Source organism: Topomyia yanbarensis, chromosome 2, assembly GCF_030247195.1.
Source record: "Topomyia yanbarensis strain Yona2022 chromosome 2, ASM3024719v1, whole genome shotgun sequence".
Lineage (NCBI taxonomy): Eukaryota > Metazoa > Arthropoda > Insecta > Diptera > Culicidae > Topomyia > Topomyia yanbarensis.
Window position 1 is genome coordinate 121,563,196 of NC_080671.1, and position 24,478 is coordinate 121,587,673.

Consider the following 24,478-nt stretch of genomic DNA (forward strand, 5'->3'; position numbering starts at 1 on the left):
CCACATTGGCCACCATCATCGGTTCCGGAAGCCCCGGCGGAAGTATCTAAATTCAGAATAACAGTCACATCGGTTTCTCGGAGATGGCTAGACCGATTCAACAACACGTTTGTTTCTCGTTCACACTCGTACGGTGCTGCACACCGCTATCTCGCCTATGCTGTATTCTTCTCTTCAGCTCAGCAGTGCTACCTATGGTGCTTTATAGGTTGCTCCAGCCATCCTCAAGGGGGGCCACACCGATCTATTATTCCGGTGATAGGCACTATCACCGGCACGTCTCCAGCTGCTGCGCGTATTTCCGCAGCACGATCGTATCTCTCGTTCGCTGGTCTCGCTTTGTGTAGGCAGTGAACGTTGATGACACATTAGTTGAAGAAACGGGCTTTTGCTTCTCACTACATACATTCTCTCGCAGTTACTTGCTTCAGCGTGGACGAATCTTGTCCAGCACTATAAAACACTATAAAGGCTGCTCGATGCCCTTCTATGTGGTCGGAGGCTTCTCATTTCGCTACAGAAGGCGTTGATAGCCTACAGGTTAACCGTTATGTGTCCAACAAAAAGAAAACAGGCTGACAGGGTACCCGGCGGGTACCGGCAAATTTAAAAGGCCATATCTAACGCAATTGTTAACTGACTTTTGGATGTTTTGAAAACGGAAAATACTTCATTTTTAGAATCTGCGAAACTGAACCCAACAGATGCACCTGGTTCTCACTACTGGAATATCGCCAGACGGATACTCCAGTGCTGGGAAACAATTCATAAATACTAATACAACTTTATAGGTTTTCGGGGTACCCTGCTAGCCTGTTACGGGATAAAGAAAATGTGAAAGCCCCCGACTACTCTTTCATTAGTTTAATTCCCCCAAAAGATAAGATGTCACTAAGTAGCGATTTCTAGCTTGGGAAAGAGTACTGGAATTTCTTAGATTGAAATCTGTAAAGGAGTACCCTGTTCGATACATACGGTAAAGTTCGATCGTGTGAACAGAGTCGTAGCCTCACTTTGCGCACCGTGATTTACATGTAAGGGGCGGCAAGTTTAACTTTTTGCCCCGAGCGGCAAAAATCTTAGCGCACCACTGTGAAAGACCAGTTCTTTCTTGTTATAATAGTGAAAAAGGTCTACCGAATATTACCGATTTCACATTTTAAGCCAGTTTGAAAATATTAGGCAATTTATATCAACTTGTATATTTTTCAGCATGGGGCGGAACTGCTACCATAGTTACAAGAAATCATCTTTGCGATTTAATAAAGTAATATTCAGAAAGGTATGGTGCGAGTAATTTTACAAAGTAGGTGTAACATTGAAGGTCATTAATCCTTTCTTGCCTGCAGGACAAAAAATCATAGACATTGGCAAATGATTTCAAGTAGGAATGGTTGGCTTAGTTATAAGAAGTAATATTTCCTTAACATACAAAAGTAATTCGATTTCTTAGCTAAATCAGTGCTCTAGAAAATTGATCGACCTTCTCAATTTTTTTAAAAAATTTGAGCGTAAGTGTCGTCCAACCCGAAATTCCCTTCATGAACTTTCATTTCTCAAGAGAGCTAATGCCGATAACGGGCTTCTAGGAATGCTGTTGCCTCGTGTTTGATCAAAAAAGCATAAGCATAAGAAATCGCCCGTAGTTGCTAATCCGTTATTGACCAGAAGCAAATTAGGTTGCAAAATGTTCATTGGAACAACATGCTTGGGAATAACATGATGAGCCACATTGTACAATCTATTCTGATCCCTGCATGCTGATCAATACCGACGCCGGCCACGTCCGAATGCAGATCTTCTGGGGGAAGGAAGGAATGTTGCTCCGATACTTGTTGCTACTACAGACCGAGGAATCCTCTGCATCTCCACATGTATCACGGGAAACGGGGGAGTTGTTAGTAAGTGTGCCAATAGCGTTATCATGTAATAATTGCTCTGGGCAGCCGGCAGCTGAGAATTTGGGAAATTTATCATTTGTTGTATTAAACGAGTAGTAAAATAAGCAACTTGAGCTCCGGATAGCCGGCTATAAAGAGCACTGCTTATATTTTTTAATAATATTCAATGACGCGACGATTTTTTTTCGTGGTTTCTATTGTGTCGGTGCTAATTTTTCCCGGCGATCGTTTGAATAAAATGCGGAATCTTATACAGAAGGTATTTGCCTGCGTCTTTATTTTTTTCTTGTGTCGAGTACTATTCTTATAGATAGTTGGAATTGCACATGTATAATGATTTCGTAGTAAGGGGGGTTTTTATTAATATTAAACTTTATTAAGAAGTGTGAAAACAGGAATGCAATGAGCTATTTCCGTTGTTTCGTTGCGTTGTGAAGATGATTTTGGCAAATGTATACTGACTTCATCATGATTGATTGCTGATTATCTAATAAGAGTTTCTTAGGAAGTGATAAGTAGGAATTCTTACCAATACGACACATATTAAGACCTTAACAGCATGATAGCCATCTTTGCCGACCGCCCCCATCTCCGTCGTTCACGGGGAAGGATAAAGGATTAGGTAGATGGGAAGTGTTAACGGACGGACGACGATTCATCAGAGTCTTCCATAGGTGTCGCGGAGTTGGTGGTTTGGAAGGGAATAGGGTCTAGGATTCGCTCCAAGTAAGCGATGCGACCTGTAAAGTATAGTTTATTAGGTAGTATTTTAGTTATTTTTCGAGAACACGATCGCTCGAAAAAGAATATCTTATTTAGTTTTTTGTTCTTTTTAAACTCTGGGTAGCCGGCTACCGAGAGTATCCTATGTTTTCTAAACAAAAGCAATTCCAACTCCACACAGCCGACCGTGGGAGTATTACCAAGAAAAGCTAATCTTATCTGCGTAATGGGCCGGATCACTATTTATTGCGACATTATTTAGACTAATTTCGCTATTACTTCTCTACGATATATTTTTGGATTGCAAACTACCGAGTGATAACACGTTATATAGACAAAGAGTTATGAAAGCTCGAGATGTTATAAATCAACGAAAGTATTTCCTGTTTACCATATCGAATTGTTCGTGAAATTACGATTGTATCGAACATTGAATACAAAGGATCGTTAACCTGAAGCACGGGCTTGTTACAAATAACGGAACTTGAAATTAGATTCATTAAAACAGACGCGGCGTATTGAGTACGTATTGACCCGCGATCATCGATACCTGTCAAATCGAAGTCCCGTTGGAGCCGACCTCTGAACAACTATTCATTTTTACGGTTTTGTGTTCTCGACTAGATCCGTTTGCACCCTCTCATTCTGCCATTATTGACAGATGGCCGACAGCACCCAGTCGTCGCCGGTCTAAGGACCAAATATCATCAATAGACCTAGACTCGCGTATAGGAATGAGATAGAATTGAAAGCTAACCAATGAACGTGACAACAAAACACTTATTTTTCGTGCTGACATAACTGGAGGTGATTGCCAACCGGTCCCCGACCCTCTTGCGAATTGTCAATTCTCAAACCTCATACATGATTGAAGTCATCATTCCACTGAAACAAGGCCATGTGTTTTCCCTATGCACATTGAATACTCTGTGGATCAGTTCCCCCGTTGGAAAAACAAACCCTAAACAAACATAGAAATTAGTGTGCTCAGTCCAAAGAAAAGTTGGCCGACCGGCGGATACGTATTCCGTTACAGTGCCATCACATCAACGAACACCCAAAATTTACACACGACAAAATATCTGAAATCTCGAATATAAAAGAATCAAAACCTCTACTCATTTGCAATAAAATAAGAAAGCAAAAATACAGTTGAATATCCAAGGCGGCTCATTTTCAAAGATAGCACCGCCGATGAAAACCCCAATAAAAATAGGTGACAAGGGACGTGGACGAAAACTGCTGAACACCGACCGGCTGGTTTGCCACCTATTTTTCGGGCGAAGAATTTTGGGGCGACACCTGGTAGTCGCTAGTTGCTGGTGAAACGACAATTATTTCAATAAGCCAATTTTTCTTATTGCCGTATTTTTCACTTTTCGGGTCGAATTTTTTTCTCTGAAGAACCTTTTTTCACTATTTTTAGAATGTACAATGTATTTCTAGATGTTTTCTGTACACTTTTATTGTCCTTGCATCGGGAATCGCCAGCCCGTAATGCGAGTAAAAGATTTTTTTTCGTTTGTCGGAATTCGATTTTCACAAACTGTCACCACTCGCGTCGGTCTAAAATATGCCGAAAATGCTTTTCTAAGCCACTTCACTTTGTATAATTGTTAAATTGCACCGTTATTCACACTTTCGATAACCGAAAGGCAGTAAACTGTGCCGAAAATGATGAAAATGAAACGACTGAAGGGAGCTCTACGAGAGTCAACCGCTCGCGACGAAGATACACACTCGAATCGCCTCGTGTTTGATAAAAAAAAGTCACAATAGGTCCATTGAAGTGCTAAAAAATCCGCAAATTAACACAGGAACATAATTTAACACAAGAACTCATCGAAAAAATCAACCTTCACACCCTTACTATATTTGTAGAAGCGCATCTAAAGTGACCAGTAGGATTAGGCGGTACAATCCCGTGTTTCAAGATCTTGTCCAGCATGGTAGAATGGGCCGGGAAGTGTTCCGCATTTACCAAAATGGTGATTTTATTCCAAAATAATCATATTGCACAAAACTCTCATAAAATTTTTGATACGAACTACGTAGGGAATGTTCAATTAGAGCAAATTTATTCGGATTGTCATGGTGCCATTTTCGGTTTCTAATATGAACTAGTTCATGAATCATTACGAAAAGTTCCACACAGATTTCATTTCAGAACTATCCATACAATTTTAATTGTTCATATATTTTATCTAAAAATATGAATTTAACAACCAGGTAAGTAAAATATCATTTCAGGGTGGATTGATTCGAGCAATGTTTCTTGCAGAAACCTTCGATGCCATTTTTTTATAAAATTATAATCGTTTCGTTAAACAAAAATCCTGTTTTAATCCACCTAGTTGTGCAATTGTGCCTTTCTCATTTATCAAAGCTATGATCTGATAGCTGGTTACGTTCAATACAACATTATGGAAATATCTATTACATTCTTATTACACTTGGTGAGTATATATGAGTGCACGTTTGTCGCGAACCTGATATGCAAAATGTCGACGCTGACACACTTAATCGAGCAGCCGCAACTGCTCTAAGACAATTTCGCTAGATTTTCAGAGCAGCATGCACTCAGTGCACTAGCGTGACTCCCGGAAAGTTAAAACAAACAAAAATATAATATTTAATTAGCTTAATCGGCGTGAGTTCAATGTTGTCTTCATGAGTATCGATTTGAATAGGAGTTTTCTCTGTGACCACACTCCACCACCCGTAACTCCACAACCGAAAGTCGGATCGAAATAAAATTTAATAACAGTTTTAGGGGAGGCAACACCATTCATTTAAGTTTGGTCACATCGGTTCAGTCATCACTAAGAAATCGATGCAACTGTTATTATGAATTTGAATACTTCCGCTGAGCTTTCCGGAACCGTCGATGGTGGCCGATGTAACCAAAGAGTCTTTGAATGACTACTAGTGACCTAGTACGTACTACAAATCCAAGCAATTGAGGTCACATTTTGGAAAAATTTCACCTTTTTACATTCATCGCAGTATACGTTTAAATCGGTGAGATTGTTTGGCACATACATACATACACACATGCACATACATACAGACTTTTACGGCGGCGAACTGAGTCAAATGGTATCAGACATTCGACCCTGTGGGCCGCAGTTAAAAAGTCGAAATTCCGACCGATTGCATAACCTTCCTATATGAGAAAAGCAAAAAGGTGCAAAATCGGCAAAGTCCCAAAAAGTCGATTTTCTTCAAAAAAAATTTTCTTGAGCATAAAATTTTGATATTTCAGACATTGTAAAGGTTTTTTCCATCAAAAATACAAATTCGGGGATAATATACCTTTTATTTGGGACTAAGTTTGCAAAAATCGGCCCAACCATCTCCGGGAAACTGATGTGAGTTTGTTAATTTTGAAAGATGGCAACTTTTCCCGGGCACTTCCGGAACCGTCTATGGTGATCAATGTTATCAACGAGACTTCGGTTGGCCGCCAGTAACCTAGAACTGCAAACGAAGCTATTTGGCACACATTTTAGCAAAATTTTAACCTTTTTGCATAAATCGCGATATCGATTTGAATCGGAATTTTCTATATGACTGCACTCCACAACTCGTAACTCCAGAATCGGAAATCGGATCGGGATCAAATTTAGTATCAGTTTCTGGGGACGCAACACCTTTCATTTCAGACTAAGTTTGTGAAATCGATCTAGCCATCTCCGAGAAACCGATATAACAGTTATCCTGAATTTGGATACTTTCGCTGGAGCTTCCGGAACCGATAATTTTGACCAATGTGGCCAAAGAGATTTTGAATAGCTGTTAGTGACCTAATACTACAAATCGAAGCGGTTGTGGTCACATATTGGAAAAATGTTCACTTTTTTAACATTCATCGCAGAAATCGTTAAAATCGGGAATTGCTATGTGATTGTACTCTTCAACCCGTAACTCTGGAACCGAAAGTCCGATCAATAAAAAAATAATGGCGACCGATGGGAATGGTGTAATCAGTGAAACACATTAAATGCACCAGTGGAAAACGTGTATATTAGTGAGGAATTCCACGAAGATCCGTACGAAAATCTTTAAAATCGTTACCGACCGGTCTTAGATTCCGATGAAATCCGGCATGGAAGACTAAACATTTTCCACAGTCATTATGATCATTTTGACTCAAGAGCAATTTTTTAAAATGGCGTAGAGGTTTCTACGTGCATTACTTTCAAAATACTTTTGTTCGATTACTGTATTTCAAACAGCAAAACTATCTGAGAACGAATTACAGGGAATGAATACTTCTGTGCGAACAAAATATGCTCTTCAGTGCACGCAATTGTTCACAAAACAAAAATTTATGTTAAAAATTTATATTACAAAAACCTCTTTTTTAATTTTCTTATATTAACAAAAACTTAAAGAGAAAAAAACATTTTGAATGTGATTGCATGATGGAAAACTTGTTCTAGAAACGCCTTCGTTTGGCGAGACGTTTGCAGATTTCTCCAATAAATACGGTGCTCGGAAGAAGCCCAGGACCGTATTTTTTCCTTATCCAATTTATCGAAATTGGCAGGGCGGACTCAGGACCAACGAAGTCAATCGCTGAACCTGCCCTGGCCAATTCGTCAGTCCATTCATTTCCAGTAATACCAGAATGTCCGGGCACCCAGACAAGGTAGATAGTGTTGATAATGCTTAGTTCTTCGATTTGGGTTCGGCACGTGAACGCTATTGCAGCCTGACTATCGGAGCAGAAGTTTATAACTTTGCCGGACAAACTCAGTTGAAGGGCCGATTGTACCCCGCACATAATCCCAAATATTTCTGCTTGGAATACAGTACAGTATCTACCTAGTAAGTGAGATTGCTCCAATCTCATTTCACGACAGTAGACACATTTGCGTTTGTTGTTGTCTTTCCATATAGCCAGACAACATGGTTACTGTTCCAAAGCCCAGTCAACTGCAGTCTGTATGCATATGATAGTGCTTCTTGTTTGAGGTGTATGTGTAATGGTTTGATATTTAGAAGTGCCTCAAGAGCAGCAGTCGGAGTTGTGGTGAAAGCACCAGTCAACGCCATGAGCGCCATTCTTTGCAGATGGTTTAGCTTTGACTGGATTGTCATTACCTTTTTCCTCTGCCACCACACAAGACATCCGTATGATAGTATTCGTCGTACATTGTCGTGTAAATCCAATAGATGTATTTAGGTTTGAGACCCCAGGTCTTTCCAAAAGGTCGTCTGCACTGCCCGAATGCAATGCACGCTTTTTTGACTCTGAATTCAATGTGAACAGGCTTATTCGGTTTGGAATCTAATATAACTCCAACGTATTTGACTTGATCTGCACACAGTAGCTCAGAATCAGAGAGCTGCAAGGGACGAACCCCGGTTGTTATCGTTTTTTCGTGAAAAGAACCATTGAAGTTTTGCTTGGGTTACCTGATAATTTAACCACTGTTCGGCAGCTCTTAATGCTTATTGCATTAAGTCAAAGATTGTTCCGATGCAAAGTACAGTAATTAGTATTTGGTAATCGTCAACAAACCCGTAGGTTGGATATCTAAGCTTATTGAGTTTCTTCAATAAGCCGTCGGCAATCAAGTTCCATAACAGAGGTGACAGAACGCCACCCTGAGGACAACCGCAAATACTCAACTTCAGTATTTCAGCTTGTCGCAGTGACGAGCAAAGAATGCGGTTACTAAGCATTGCGTTTATCCACCCCGAGATACATGCAGATATCCCATGACCGCGCATCGCTTCCGGAATAGACTGGAAGGACAGAGCGCCCTCAATATCTAGGAATATCCCTAAGCTAGATTGCTTGAGCGAGAATCATCACGCTGACGCCGGTTCCAAGCTCTTCTTATATCCTTCTTCATTCTTTCAAGCTCAGCCCTCCACCACGGGGTTACCCAAGTCGTTTTATTTAGGATCGGATAGGGACGGTTCAGTATTATTGGGAATCCAGTCATCAAGTCCTCGGCACGGAACTACACCCTGACATAGGGTCTCCTACTTTTAGTCGCCTCCTACGACATGGGAGTAGGAACCCAGTAGCTTAATTCTTGGCCGGATACCACACGGCCTCTGGGCAAATTCGTTTGTACACATCGGAGTTTGATAATCGAAACCCAGTAAAACTTCAACGAACTACCATCTGCTGAGAGTCTCTGTAACATTTGTCATGGGAATCAATGTTTATAAACGTATGATAATGGTCAAAACAAAGACATTATAGTTAGTTGATAGAAAAATCAGACATTCTGGCACCACGGCAGCACTATCTGGACGCTACCTTGCACCCGCATAAGCTGCAATCAAGCAACACATTCTCCTGGTTCGCCACGGGAGCCTTATTCAGCTAATAAGCCAAGCCGAGGGACCTAGAAAGATTCAAACGGCGCCTAGCACACACTTACGAGGAAGACGACTTTGAAGATTAACAACGGGTCGGTACAATCTCATCTCGGAAAACAGCCTCGGAAAGGGGCCGTTTTCTCAGATTTGCCTGATCAGGAGGACGATTTATTAACGGATTAGTCGGTCATTACGGAAACGAGGACGAAGGTCAAGCGAGCGACTGGCAGCACAACAGAGAACGGCAGGAGGAGAACCTCTGTGCACCGGTAACACGTTGACGTCATCAGGAGTCGAAGCCAAAGCTGTGGTGAGGAGCATGAAAGCGGTGATGAAGAGCACGGGTAGGAGGAAACCCGGGATGTCATGCTAAGGCGGGCGGGCGTGTTGCGGATCCGTGTGTAGAAATGAGAGACAAAGCCAATTTAGAACAGCCAGGAATGAAGGCGAGTGATTAGTACAGAGTAGGAGATATTTGAGGTAGTCAGCCGTGGACGGGTGTCATGTATGCAAAATATATTGTAATTTCAACACATAACAGTATTTGTGGATATTGTTGGTTTGCGATTTGTTCCATGCTAGTCGGTGCTGCCTCCGCGATCATCTCACATCGCAGGCAAACCTATTACATCTCAGCAAACCTCCAGCCAAAAAAAAAAATCGGCAAAATTCAGCGACGAAAAAACTTCGGCGCGTAGCGTGAACGTTCCGCTGCGTAATGCAGCATACTGGGGAGTTCGCCCAGCTCTCAAAATCTAGTCCAATTATCTTTTTTTTAGAGTTGTCCTACTGGAGCTGTAGAGCTAGGTTCTATGAAGGGCTCCCCGTCAAAATTGTAGACGAGACAGCCGATGTCGCCTCGTTAAAACACTGCTTAAGGCCAATTGCAGCGGACCGTGATTCTGAATGTGATATTCATTGTACGGTTCAGATATGTGCGGGCGGCGAGATTTCGCGAGCGCATGTATTATCGCGAAGGGCTCGACCGTTTGTACGTTAACGTGTTCGATCGCGTGTGCATTTTTTTGTGTGTTGTCCTACTGGAGCGGTAGAGCTTGGTACTAGGAAGGACTCCCTGCCAGTCACTCGTTACAATTCCAGATGTGACGGGAAATGTCATCAACTAAAACACTGTTTAAGGTCAATTGTGGCGAGCAGGGATGCATGAAGCACGGCACGAGAGCCTAACACGAGCTGAGCGACCACTTTGAATGAACCAAAAGCAATAAGGACTTAGGCCGCTCGTGCTAGTTAACCTTCGATCTCGAACTTTAGGACTCGAAGAGCTAACACAACGAGTTAGCACAATGAGTCGCCATGAGCTAGCTCGGTGAGGTTGCAATGAGCGAGCGTAAGGAACGAGCGTTGTTACTCACACCAACGCGTCGTCTACCGAGAGCTCTCACTCGTCGTGGCTCGTGCTACTTGCTAACTCTAACTCATCGAATACTAACACAAGCACTAACTTTCTGAAGAAGATCTTGATCGCGAATATTTCGATTTCTTCCCAGAATTCATTACATACATTGGCGTCAAAGTGCAAGACATGAAGCTCTAGACAAACTAGATGCCTCCAAAGGTTCCGGACCTAACGGGATTCTGCCTGTATTTATGAAAAACTCACCTTTGGAACTCACAGATCCACTGTCTTGGTTTTTTAACATGTAGCTTGAATCTGGCATTTTCCCCAATTTATGGAAAAGCTCGTACCTAGTACCCATTTTTAAAAGTGGCAAATAATCTGACACATGTATCTACAGTTGAATTGCCATTATATCCTGTGTGCCTAAACTCTTTGAAGCAATCGTTAACGAAACTGTTCAATCAAATCAAAAACAAAATTACTAACATGCGGTATGGGTGCTTCAAAGGACGTTCAACTAATACAAATTTACTCGAACTACTACTCATTGATTGCAATGGATAATGGAAACCACATTTTGCTATTATTCAAACTGGAAAAACTAGGAATAGAACCAGGTCTTCTCAAATGGCTCGAATCATATTTAACTAACCGTCAACAAATAGTTAGATTCAAAGGGAATAAATCGAATAATCACCTCAGGGGTTCCTCAAGGTTCACATCTAGGCCCTGTTTTGTTCATTTTATTCGTGAACGACATTTCATTCATTCTCAAAATCATAAAAGTTCTTATCTATGCCGACGACATGTAGCTCTTTTTGGAAATAAGGAACGAACAAGACATAAAGTTATTACAGGAAGAAATACATGTTTTATCTTTGGTGAAACAAAAGCCTTCTGTAACTAAACGTAAACAAATGTAATGCAATACACCCTACATTTCAATCACTCTAGGAAATCAAGTGGTACAAAAGTGCGAAAGAGTTAAAGATTTGGGAGTCACTCTAGATTCAAAATTAACATTCATTGACCATTACAACACAATCATCAATAGAGCAAATAACATGGTTGGATTTATAAAGCGTTTTAGTTATAATTTTAATGATCCATAAACAATTAAAACATTATACATCTCGTATGTAAAGTCAATACTGGAATATTGTAGCATAGTTTGGTAACCTTTCTCAGTCACACATGAAGAAAGAATAGAATCAGTAGGGGAGACTGAGGAGACTTGATCCTCGGGGAGACTTGATCCCATAATTGTAACTCAAAGGCGGATCAGAATACATTAATCGAATATACTATAAAGTTGCGTAGTTTTATCTAAACATAAATTTAATTAACACAGGAAAAAGAAATTGGATTTTTGTGTAACCGATTTTTTACCGATTTAAAAAAAAACTCTCAGAAGAACTGAAGAAGATTTATTTTTCAAATTTTCAAACTTTTATAAAATTGATAAAATCACCCACTACATACTCTACTTTTGCATACAGAATTACAGGAGAATGTCAATTATATGAATACGTTATGATTGAGCTGATTCTTTTGTTCAACTATATTTTTACTAAAGTTTGCTGAAATAGATGCTATGGGTTCACTTGATCCCTTCAAATTCGTGGAGATTTGAGATTTGGAGATTTCGCCATACTTCATACACACCACTGAAAATAACCAAATTCACAACAGAACAATTGAAGTCATTGTTGTCATAAAAAAATGTCAAAAATGAACGCTTCATCGTAAAGAAACATAACTGTAATTGTTTACTACAGTATACGTAGCAACCATTCATCCCACATTTGACGTTCCTCAACCATAATAAAGACAGCTTTCAAATAATTGCACGGAGATTTGGGGAATTCGTAAAAAAATCAGATGAGAGATGCGTAATATGTAGTAACAAAAATAACAATATTTAATCATAACAATTTAATCAATACTACAATCCATTTATAAAATTGAATGGGGTAATGTACCCGTTTTTGCCCTATTAAGAAGGGTACCACATTATTACTACAATAATTTTATTATCTCAGCTTCTTTGATTTGTTATTAAGGTCCATTTTTTTTATTTCGATTATAGAGGTTTTAACGTTAAGGTCATTCGCCTCTTATTAAGAGGCAATATAATAACAAAATTGTCTTGAGAATGGTGAAAATCTTCTGTTTGAGCGCAGCAAAATCTAATCGAGTACCCCCATTATCGCAATACCATTTGAGTCAATGCGTTGAGCAAAGATGGCAGACGCTGCTCTAACCAAAGGCTTCAGATGGGTAGGATGATAGTAGAAACAGGGCAAAAATAGGCTTATTACCCTACATGCTCTTTTAAACACGTTTTCATAAAGGAATCAAGTGTCCCCAAATTAGGGATCGAGTCTCCACTAATCAAAGAATTTTCCATTTTTTTGTTGTTTTCCAGAAATGCTCATAGCTCATGTCCAGTATAATATTTCCATGTATTTTTTTTATGATTATTAGTCATCCCTAGAAACAATATAAAACTACAGAAAAATACATAGTTTTTTTTATCATTCCACGGAGTTGGACTGAAAAATAAAAAAGGGGATCAAGTCTCCTCAGTCTCCCCTACGAAGCCATTTTTTATTGATTGCAATTCGCAACTCAGATTGGACACGATTTCCTCTCTCGTCTTTTAAAGCTCACGCTCTTTTTTTAGCACTAAAAGAGCGTCTAGAATATGCAATGGTCTCTTCTATCTAAACTTAATTTTAATATGCCTTCCCGGCAGTTACGAAACCGGACTTAACAATGACAAAAAGCAAATTTTAAAAAATATTTCCATTCCATTCGCTAATAAGAAACATCCAAAAGTAGGGCAATGTAAACCAGATAGTATTTAGTATAGTTATTAGTATTACAGTGAAGACTCGATTTAATCAGCCCCCGATTTTATCAGCTGTATGACCCGATTTTTATCAGATTCATATGAAAATTGATAGTTGGTAGTTTGATGGGCTCTAGCAGACGGACCAAGTTGAATTCGAGTAGATCCTTTCTTGAGCTTATTTTTCTTATCTTAGAGATCCGAAATATGCAAAAAAATTTTTTTTTTGAATTTTGCACTGTCAGACCCACTTAAGGGAAGTTTAAGCTAAATAATCAGGACAGGATATGAGGCTATATCCAGGGATTAAAAAAGAATATTTTAAGAGCTTCGGTTTCTTAAAAAGAAAGAAAAATATATGTCCCGATTTTATCAATATCCCCGTTTTATCAGTCTAAAGTTCACCAAGGGGCTGATAAAAACGAGTCTTCACTGTATTTATATTTGAAGAGTATACTTATTTGATCATTTAACAAAACGGTCTACTCTTGTTTGACGACAATAGAATTCGCTGTTCGGTAATTTTTTAACTGAAATTTTCGGTAAACATTATAAATATCCGATTTTTCGGTAAAATTAATTTATTTGACGGAAGTTACGTAATGATTTCCGAACAGTTCGTTATATACAAACTTTTCTACCAAACTATGTATAATATGTACGGTAAAACCAAATAAGTAAACTGCATTACCAAATGAATTATAATTATAACTATCGATTACCGAATTTCGGTGAATCAGTTTCTTCATGAAAATTAACTGGCAAACCGCGGCCATTTGCCATTATATAAAGTGATTTAGGATATTTATATGTGTGTTGTATAATCAAATTTCAGTGAGCAAAAGATATCTGTATAACAGCTTGAAAAAGACGAGCGCCTTATTGAAGTTTCCCGTTAGCAGTAAGTCTAAATTATGTAATAAAATTTACTGCTACTTCTGCCTTTTCGCAGTAGTGCAGTAACTTTTTTCAGGCATTTCTCCGTGAAATGATAGGTCGCTTTTACGGAAATTAGTTTGCGTCAAAAATTTAAGCGATAATAGAGAAATAAATTGCATCCTAGCGTTGTTTACATATAAATCCTAAATACTTTCTAAAGTATTAAATCCCATACACAAATTGATAGTACCGAAAACATCCAGTAACTTTTTTACTAAAATTATAGAATAGTTCGGTAATTTGTTGACAGATCTCGAAAAGATTAATTACCGAACGATCTGTAATACAGTCAATTACCGAACTGACTACCGAATGATTACACTGAATATCATTTGGCATAAAGGTCATTTGGCATAACGGTCATTTAGCATAACGGATTATTGACATAATGAGAAATGATCATACTGAAGGTCATTTACCATTTTTTCAACTACAGAGAAACACATAATTTAAGACTGCGAGAAAGCATGCAATTCGGCATAATTTTAAGCCGTGCTACTGCTGAAGATCTTTCCGTACAAATATTTTTATGTTTAGGAAAACAATAATTTAGCATAGCGGTCGTTTGGCATAGGTATATGTAGTGACAAATTTATTGATTAGGGGTCATGCATAAATGACGTAGCATTTTGGGGGGTAGGGAGGGTATACCAAATTTGTGATGAAGTGTGACGAGGGGGAGGGTACGGTCAAAGGTTGTGCGACGTAGCATTAAGTTGTTTTGGCGGGCTTCAAAACCCATTTATTAGATAAAACAATATAATGTTCCTCCATTCCTAAGAGAAATAAATTTAAATTCGCACAAGTTACTTTTCACGCGGATTTTCATGTGGTATGTTTTCGATTCACAAAATTGCAAGCTAGCAACAAAAAGGTTTTGTATGGGGATATGCTACATTAGTTAGTTAATTTTTCTAACTAGTAGAGATAGTTTGGTAGCTAAATTAAATTTTCTCTTAGGTTCAACCAAACAAAATACAGTAATTTAGTTGAACGAATGCTTCTTAGAATCATTAACAGCTGCTTGGTTGTGAACTGAGATTAGTTCTCTTCATGCTTCATGACATATAAAATTCAAAACAAACTATCAACACTATATTGGTCATGAAATGCGTTTATTTTGGACGTAAATTGTTGTTATAATGAAAATGATTATAAAAGCAGTCAAACATTTTGTAAGGACATATATTTGAAAGAATTGTAAAACATGTTTAATTTTTTTTACCCTCTCTTTTACCTCCCTCGTTGGTGGGGGGGCGCATTGGAAATGCTACGTTATATACAAGGGGGAGGCTAGAATTTTGTGACCAAATGCTACGAGGGGGGAGGCAGGGGTCGAAAATCTCCGAAAAAATGCTACGTCATTTATGCATTGTCCCTTATCAGGATGTTTTTTGAGTATATCCTTCCTTGTATGTATTATGTATTTTGATTGCATGCTGACAATAACGCTCACCGTTCGAGGGAAAGTTAGTTATGCAGTTGTAAGCAGCTGACATGTAGATCAAATGTTTGAGCATAACGGCAACTATCTAAATATTTAAATGACTTTAAATGAGTTGGTTTACCAATAGTACTAAAATTGAACTTGAACCAGAATTTATCAGATTATTCTTCTTTACCAATTAATAAAAACATTTACGACTAATGTGGCTACGCCACATCGCATCAAGTCGCGTGCTGTCGCTAAGTCGGACTTAAACGAATTTCTAGCCCCGGGGCAATGAGTAATCCGGGCAAACGAGTGGATCACAGATTTGCTTGCGAGAGGCCGCCGCTTCCGACGGCGGGTCGGCGGCCACCTCGTTTGAAAAACATGACGATATCCACAAATGATAAAGTAAATAATTCGAAAGAACATGATATAAAAAAGATAATAAGGATACTTTTAATTATTGAAACATTTTATGGAAAACCAATTGCATGGGGTTTATGGGGTGAATTGCAGTTCTACACTATACTATACTAAAACATATGTCATAGCAAAGAATCCATAATTGCATGAATGAACTGCTCATTAGGGTGTCCCAAAATGACATCATGTCAAAAATGTCATCGGGCTCACTTCTTAAATGAAAGATTAGGGTATCATGATCACTTTCTTCTTCGAAGAGAATTTGATAAAACGTTTCTTACACGTGGCGAATTTTGATTTTTTGAAAAAAGAGCTGATTTAGGGTAAAATTTCAAATTTACGGGTTTTGAAGTGCCACTAAACTACCATAGAATTTTTTCAACATTTTTTTATTTTTCTGGAGATCCATATGGAGAAATCTGATAAGTTATTTTGTGTAATTATGTGGATATAGGAACGCTACAGCCATTGAAACACATCAAAAAGTGCAATTTTCGATGATTCTCATTAGTTTTTCTTCAAAACTAGGTATCTGCAATTTTTCATATGTTGAAAAAATACTTTGAACAGATGCAACAACTGCAGAAGAGCAAATTTGCCGAAGAAAGTGTATAGTTATCGCTAACAGGGTGGAAGTTATTAAAGTTTTTGTAGAACTACTTTTTGACAATTTTAGCAAATCATAAAAAAATGCAAAAATATTAGGTGCCGGTTTTGTCTTAATTTATTTTCAATCTTAATTTGGCATGTAATTCACAACACTGGATTTCAACGAGCTATTTTGTAGTTTACGATTCCTTGCGACAATTATAAGCTGCGAGTTTTCAGTGTCATTCTGTGGACCGAAGTCTTTGAACTCATCACACAGTGAAATCGCTCGTTCTGCACTGTCGTTCGTAACCGATATTTTATTGCAGCAGGCTCTCGCGTTCATGTAAGAAACATCATCTTGCCAATCAACGGTTAATAAAAAGCGTGCATCAAGTTGCATAATCTCGAAAAACATCAACGATTTTTCTGTGACGTAGTCCGGCAAAGTAAATCTTACATCAACGGTTTGTGCTTTAAGCAGTTTCATCTCTTTACTTCTGACCGCGAGTCTTTCCACCATTTGTCGCTTTACTCTAGTCTCCACGTTATCATCGAAGAAAGCCAGACAGATATTCAGCTCCGATAAGTACCATGAATGGTTTTTGAATTTCGAGTACGTGTCTCGAGCTATAGGGCGATCATCGTACCTAGATGTTATAAGGGGAGTACCAAAATATATTTTGTATACTTTCTCTTGATCTTCCAGTGCCGTTCTGAAGAAATTCACAGGCCAAAATTTATTCTGATCTATCACTTCCTGTCACGACCATAGCCAGTATCTCCCGTCTTTGCCGTCTTACTACCGTAGTACATCAAAATGTACTACGGTAGAGTTGTTTTTCCCAAATGATCTTTTGATTTCCTCCGCAATTTATTGTCGTATTTAAAATGTTTCCGTAATCTAAAAATGATTTGATGTGAACTTGAAATACTTACATTCTTTCTGCGTCTGTGTATTATGGACTTGCTAATACTGAGTTTTTTCAAATCGATACCGAGGGTGGCTGCCACAGAGCCGATTACTCCGACAGAACCGCGATTAGAGACTTTCTCCCTATCCAAGTTTTCCGCTACTTTTTCGCTCAGTAGTCGAATTTTCTTACGTTTTCTACGTTCATCGCGTATGTTGAAGTCTAGATCCGAATCATCGGATGGTATTTTCATATCAGTTTCGTCGTCCGTTTCTTCTCCATAATCAACCTGCTTCAATGACTCCGTCGGTGGGGCTGCCGGATTTTCCGGAATGTATTTTAATATACAAGGATACGATGTGTGCTTCTGTTGTTGCCAAAATTGATTACAAGGAATATCATTCTGAAGTCGTTCATTGATATCATGAGGCGAGATGTCGAAAATCGAGTTTAATTTACGTTTGAACTCTTGAACGCGTAAAACTGTTTTATGAATGCGTTTATTCGCTTCCACTTCGTTAACAAGTTTTCCAAACAACGCACTACATTCCTTTTATCTCTATGAGTCCAGCAGTATTCCAAACACGTATAATTTCGAGAGCAACAATGTCGTAGAGCTCAAGGTGCTTAGAGTTATAAGGTGATTCGTCTTTAGCAGTAACTAGGTGAGTAGTGAGGTAAGCGTGCAGCAAGCTGCGGAGTAGAGAGATGACGGCGAACAACTTTGCTTACATACTGAAATCCAAGCAAACATGCATGGGGATGTAGTAAACAATGTTGTTAGCTGTCATTTCTAGAACCAACATGGCGGATCGGCGATTTCAAGGATCGTATCACCTGAGAATAAAAGCTCCTTGGTAGGGCTTTCGAGTTGCTGCTCGAGTGACATTTTGCGTGTACCGGAAATAATTAATAACATCCATCATTGCTGGTAGATGATCTGTCAAAAGCAGCTTTCTCGGAATACCGACGATGCACCTGCAGCTTTACTTTAGGAGCCATTGCTTCTATTTGTGTTATTATTTACTCAATTTTGGTCACGAATAGAGTTATCTAAGCTCAAAATATTCGCAAACTAATTGGGACGCAAATAGTAAAAACTTTCTTCGCTTGAATCAACTGAATACATCAACTGATGATAAAATATTGCATGGAAAACCAAGGTCTACTAGACTAAAAAGATCGGTTGCGTTATGAAGTATAAGAATGCATTTTATTGGTGTTAGAATTCTTTCTTTGATAAGAATGCTAAAATTGTCATAAAGTAGTTTTACAAAAACTTTAATAACTTCCACCCTGTTAGCGATAGCTATACACTTTCTTCGGCAAATTTGCACTCCTGCAGTTGTTGCATCTGTTCAAAGCTCTTTTTTCAAAAAATCAAAATTCGCCACCTGTAAGAAACGTTTTATCAAATTCTCTTCGAAGAAGAAAGTGCTCATGATACCCTAATCTTTCATTTAAGAAGTGAGCCCGATGACATTTTTGACATGATGTCATTTTGCGACACCCTATTGCCCATATTTAAAAGAAGGCAAAATCAGTTATAAAATGTTAAAAATTCACTCGAAATATAATCTATATTAAGTAATAAATAGCAACACATTATTATTATTGCTTAGTGCTTAACCTTATGGGTCATATCCTTGGTAAACTGCACATTTGTTTGTTATGCTAAATGACTTTCAGTGAGATCACTTAGCAAAATTATGCCAAATGCCCTCTATGCTAAATGTCCGTTATGCCAAATGTCCATTATGTCAAATGTCCGTTATGCCAAATGAACGTTATGCTAAATGTTTGTTATGCCAAATGACCTTCAGTATGATCAATTCTCAAAATTATGCCAAATGACCGTTATGCCAAATGTCGGTTATGCCAAATGACCTTTCGTGTAATCAATTCTCCAAATTATGCCAAATGACCATTATGCCAAATAAACGTTATGCCAAATGTCCATTATGCCAAATGACCATCAGTGTGATCAATCCTCCATATTATGCCAAATGACCGCTATGCCAAATGTCCATTATGTCAAATGACTTTATGCCAAATGGCCCGCTTCCGATTTTATAACCGTGTGTCCATTGGCATATTCTCGCGTGTTCTTGGATGATCGCGCGGATCGTGGATCTGATACTTAATTTTCAGTATACAGTTCAGATGCTAGAAGAGAGTGAGTTCTCCCATATTACTAGGACGTATTGTCTAGTGGATAAGAGCGTAATTTTTTTCTGATTGGTCCAACTGGGAGCATGGACCTAGGTTGCTAGGGCCAAGTGTAAGGACTTTCTGACATAATCGAATTATGATCGTGCGAACACGGGAGTTTGTAGGTTAACTTTTTAGTCCGCGTTTGAATGTTCAAAAGTGGTAAGACATTTACGTAGCGGTGGTTAGCGTGGATGATCGTGAAGGCCAAATGCGTTTGTATGTTGCGGATATGAGTGTCATTTGTTGATTGATGAAACTGTAGATATGGGCCTATGCTACTAGGTCTCGGTTGAAAAGTCGGTTTTTGGAGCAACTGCTTAATCGTTCTGTATGAGAAAGGCGGAACAATTTGGGAAATTGTAACTTTTTTCCGACTTTTTCTGGAAATTGATTTTTTTAGATAAAATTGTGATATCAACACATATTTAAAATTCGGTCTTTAATAATATTATAGGTTAACCTAGAAGAAAATTTAATTCAAAAGAGAAAAAATCGGAATTTGTTCCAATCTAAGAGATGCACTGCCTATGATCGCAAATCGGTCCAACAAAGATAGGAAATCCCATAGAAAATGGGATAAACATGCAATCATAGACAGTAGTTTGTACGTGGATTTTTGTTGAGGGGGAGTGGGGCTTTGGTAAAAGTCAATTTAAGTTTAGTAGGAGGAAGGTGGAGCGGGGGGGTCCCGAATATTTCAAATTTACGTCTGTGTGGTTTATGAATGCTACGATTTGATCCGCGATTAACTTCGAACAATAAAGATTGTTCGATTTATCCTCCTCAGCGAGACAAGATAATGTCACTTGTTCCTTTATAATCTAAATGCTTGTTGTCTGCGCTTTAGCGAGAATATTCTTCCACACTCACAGACGGACAATAGGCAACATAGACTCCCTAGCGTTATATCGTTACTCCCTATATATTATCAGATATATATCTCACTTCCATACGCACATTTTTAAAAAACTATTTTATAAACATGCTAGTTTTTGGATAAATTGTCTCAATTCAGGATTATTTGGAGGCTTATCTTGCAGTAAAACACATTGTAAAACAGTATTTATGTACAAGGATTATATATAGTATGACTCACCTCTGCTTCCGCCTCCGATCGCACGCAGATGCAGGCAGCTCGTCGGCGGTACCCATCCTTGTCGTAGATTCGAGTTGAATTCGGCTTCTCCTTGACCATCCTGGGTGTCGAAAAATTCAGCTGCAACCGACGGAGTGTTCTATATGAGTTCTGCTATATTACTGTGTTTTATCACTTGAATGTGTACGCGCAAACTACTCAAAAATCGAGACTGGTGATGATAACTAGTAACCAGCAACTATCTTCTCTTTGTGGGTTCTTTTAGGGTACGCCACTCACACGCGATTTTCTCGTTTAGATAACCCGAAAATAATAATTGGTTATTTGCACTATTTTACTTTCTCTACAACCTGTGAATGAGAGGAGAAGATGGCAAAATTATTTTTTGGATTCAACATCATTCATCATTCCCAATCTTTTCTAGGCGTTAGATCAAATTAAGCAAATAAATATACATATTTAAAGTGTATCACTCTGCTTCTTTCAATTAGATTTTGCAAACCTCGGAAATCATTTTAAAACATACAATGGATAGGTCGGAATTAGAGGAACTAATTTAGAAAAAAAATCTTAAAAGAACTAAACTAACAAGGCTATTCGAGAAGTGAAAAACCGGCAAGACGTTGGTCGTGACGAATGAAATCTTTTTGGTCACGTAAATCGAATTAATTAAGTAAGGTGAGACTGTTGGGAAGACGGAATCCCGACCGACAATTACAATGCACTCCACCCGAGTATCTGGGTGGAAGAAAGATTTCTTTCGGATTGGTAGAATGACCTCACACGACCTATCTGTAACTTGAGTTTAAAAACTATGGAGGCATAACTATCCAAAACGGCCCTAAGGTATCAGCAGAATGCAATACTGAAGTGGGATTCAAATTTCGGTAATACACCTTGCGGACTCATCATGTTTGAGAATTTCAAGGCAGCATACGTTTCAGTACAAAACGATGACATTGTTTGACTACGGGCGATGCTTTCCCTAGCTTTAGCGCTTGAATGTGCAATATGAATATCTGGTTTTCAGAAAAGCACAACTATCATTACGCGATCATGGCGAATGAAAGTCACGTCAATAAAAAACAAACAAGCAAACATTACGCGATGTCATACGCTGATTGGCTTCGCGGACGATATCTACATCCTTGAAGTCGATCGCAGAGCAGTGAAAGAGGCATTTGTGCATTTTCGCGAGAATTGAACGGATTATAAACTCCGACAAGAAAAAGTACATGGGTACGAGGTTGTCGACGAGTTCATATATCTTGTACCACCAGAGAAATGTGATAGTAATGTAAGCCGCAAAGTAAAAAGGTATCCCTGGCAGCACAAGACCTTCAAATCTCTTTTCTTCTATACATTTACCTACCATATATCAGTACATATCTGATACCTCCCAATGCACACTTTGAGTTATCATTCGAAAAAGATGTCCACAAGGCAATGGGGCAAATTTTTTGTGCACCAAAGCTTAGTTTTTCATACCGTTCATCTATTGTCTGTGCGCGTCTTTCCTGAGAGATCCATGAGTCGATTTATATATGTTCTGGCTAGTCTGCTGAGCTCACCTCTCAATCAGCGGCAGCTAAATCGTTTTCGTGAAATGGTTAGTTTTTCTTATTGCTGTTTTGTCTTATTGTCGCTATTCTTGACGCACCTTTCGTGCGTGATGCAAACAGCAACAATATTATGAGAAATGTCGTGAAAGATGGTTTTGGAGCTAATGGACTCTGCCATCACTAGCACTTACAGTAATCAAGAGCAAATTGTTACAGTCTAATCCTAAAAAAAGTTCAGCTAGTAGAATCACGGAATACAATTGACCATTATAAATGATATACATATGGCGTTGGGAGCCTTCGCTATACAGCTTGCCTTCAATGAGTATAATAATCTCATCAATCGAAAATATACACCTGTTGACCCGATCGAAAAAATACCGTATTGAATTAAATTTTAACTTACCACCTAAAGAGGATTCCCGTTCTCTCGTCCGATAAAAAACGCGGCTAGCTACAAATCACGATCGGTTTGTTTTTACTAATACGTGCGAATCCCGGCAAAGCATCCATCTTGCAGGTTACTTTCGGTCGAGAATTGCTTCTCTTTGATCGTCGTAAGGCTTCGAAGTATTTTCTCCCCAGGAATGCTAACCTGCTTGGTTACCCAATATCTAGGAGCGGGAATCAAATATTGCAAATTTAGCGGCAAAGGCCCAGTGACACAAACTTTCACCGAAGTTGACACTTCCGGAAGCTGCTTGTTCAATTGCGATAAATGCGACACATTTCTGTTGACGAAACTAGCTGTTTATTGGACACTAACAGCGAAAGAAGCACACCCGAATTTGCAGCAAAAATGCTACTTTATACTTCCGCCAGCAAGGCAGGAAGTTTTTTTTTACTTTTTCGGCGGTGATGGAGAAAAGCACACACACAAAACGGCCGAATAGACAACACCGTCCGTTGTTCCGTGGTTTGTTCTTTCCGTTTACTGTCAAAATGACATTGCATGGCAGCTGTGGTACGGTGACGTTTTGATACACTGCAAATTTATTTTATGTAGCAATCATTTTGTCGGAGTCGGAGTACAGTGCATGCAATTCGCGACTACGAAGCTGAGTTTGACAGCTTGTGTGCGTGAAGTTCATGTAAGCAAATGGATGATGGAAAATGAATCATTTTAAACGTGCCGTTTTCAACGGTTTCTTTCATAAATATATGAAATGTTAGTACAAATCAAAACAAAAATCATCAAACGAGCTAATTTGGTGAAAAAACGAGTAAAAAATGTCCTAGAACATGTTTATTTTGCGTCCTCAACATGACGCATTTTTGTGAAGCAAAAGACAAATAAGTTTTCAAAATGATAAAAAGTATTGAAAATTTACCTTTTCGCTAAAAATTTTATTTACAGATTGAAAAGCAATATGTATCCAAGTTATGGTAAAAATTTCTCTCAATACAATTAGTTTGTTATGGAGAAATGTGTATTTTTCGTTGGCCATATTTATACCGTCAGGAGCTATCAATGTATATGGAACAAAATGAAAAATATACTGATGTGCAGATTATCTGCAGTTTTTAACCACGCAGACGGATGTCTTCAACTACGGAGAGGATATCACAGCAATGGCAAATAAGATTTTAGGACTATATACTTGCATATGGTTTGCTTGAAAGAAACACGGGTGGGTTTTGAGCAGTTCAACGCTATCTAGGCAGTTTTTGGCTGGGCAGATGTTTTCGCTTGTCATCAGGAGCAATAAATACCGGTAAAAATTCGGTCGATTCCGAATTTTCATTCTTCTGTTCAGAGCCACGAGTGTCTTTAATAGTTATACTTTCAGTGAAATTCGACCAGTTTATAAGAACTTTACTTCACGTTCTCGAGCAAAAAACTACCAAACTATATCCGTAATGCTTTATTGGGCTGATGCTCTATTGGCTCATACCTTTAAAATGACGTTTCAATATATTTATATATTAAAAATCACAATTTGCAATTAACCAAGAGGAAAGTCTATGCCAAAACATGAAAATCTTTTTCCATATTTTCTGCGAAAAAGCTTTGACAAAGGTTTGGTGGCTTAGTAGAAAGCTTTAGCGGAAGTCTATTTAACCCCTTTCACGTATTTACTTAACTCAATATTCTTGAAAATATGAAAATAATCCATTTGAAAA

The 24,478-nt window shown here is 38.5% G+C and overlaps 1 protein-coding gene across 2 annotated transcripts in view; it reads right to left on the reverse strand.

Annotated features, from left to right (window-relative positions):
• Window positions 1-23,283, reverse strand: part of LOC131679812 (diphosphoinositol polyphosphate phosphohydrolase 1) — a 33,434-nt gene extending 10,151 nt beyond the window's left edge. For both annotated transcript variants that reach the window (XM_058960563.1, XM_058960562.1), the window contains exons 1-2: window positions 22,761-23,283; window positions 20,793-21,142 (exon numbers count right to left, since the gene is read on the reverse strand). In XM_058960563.1, the coding sequence (XP_058816546.1) occupies window positions 20,793-20,891 (99 nt within the window). In that variant the 5' untranslated portion in view covers window positions 20,892-21,142; window positions 22,761-23,283. The remainder of the gene's footprint in view (window positions 1-20,792; window positions 21,143-22,760) is intronic.
• Between the last annotated feature and the right edge of the window lie 1,195 nt (window positions 23,284-24,478).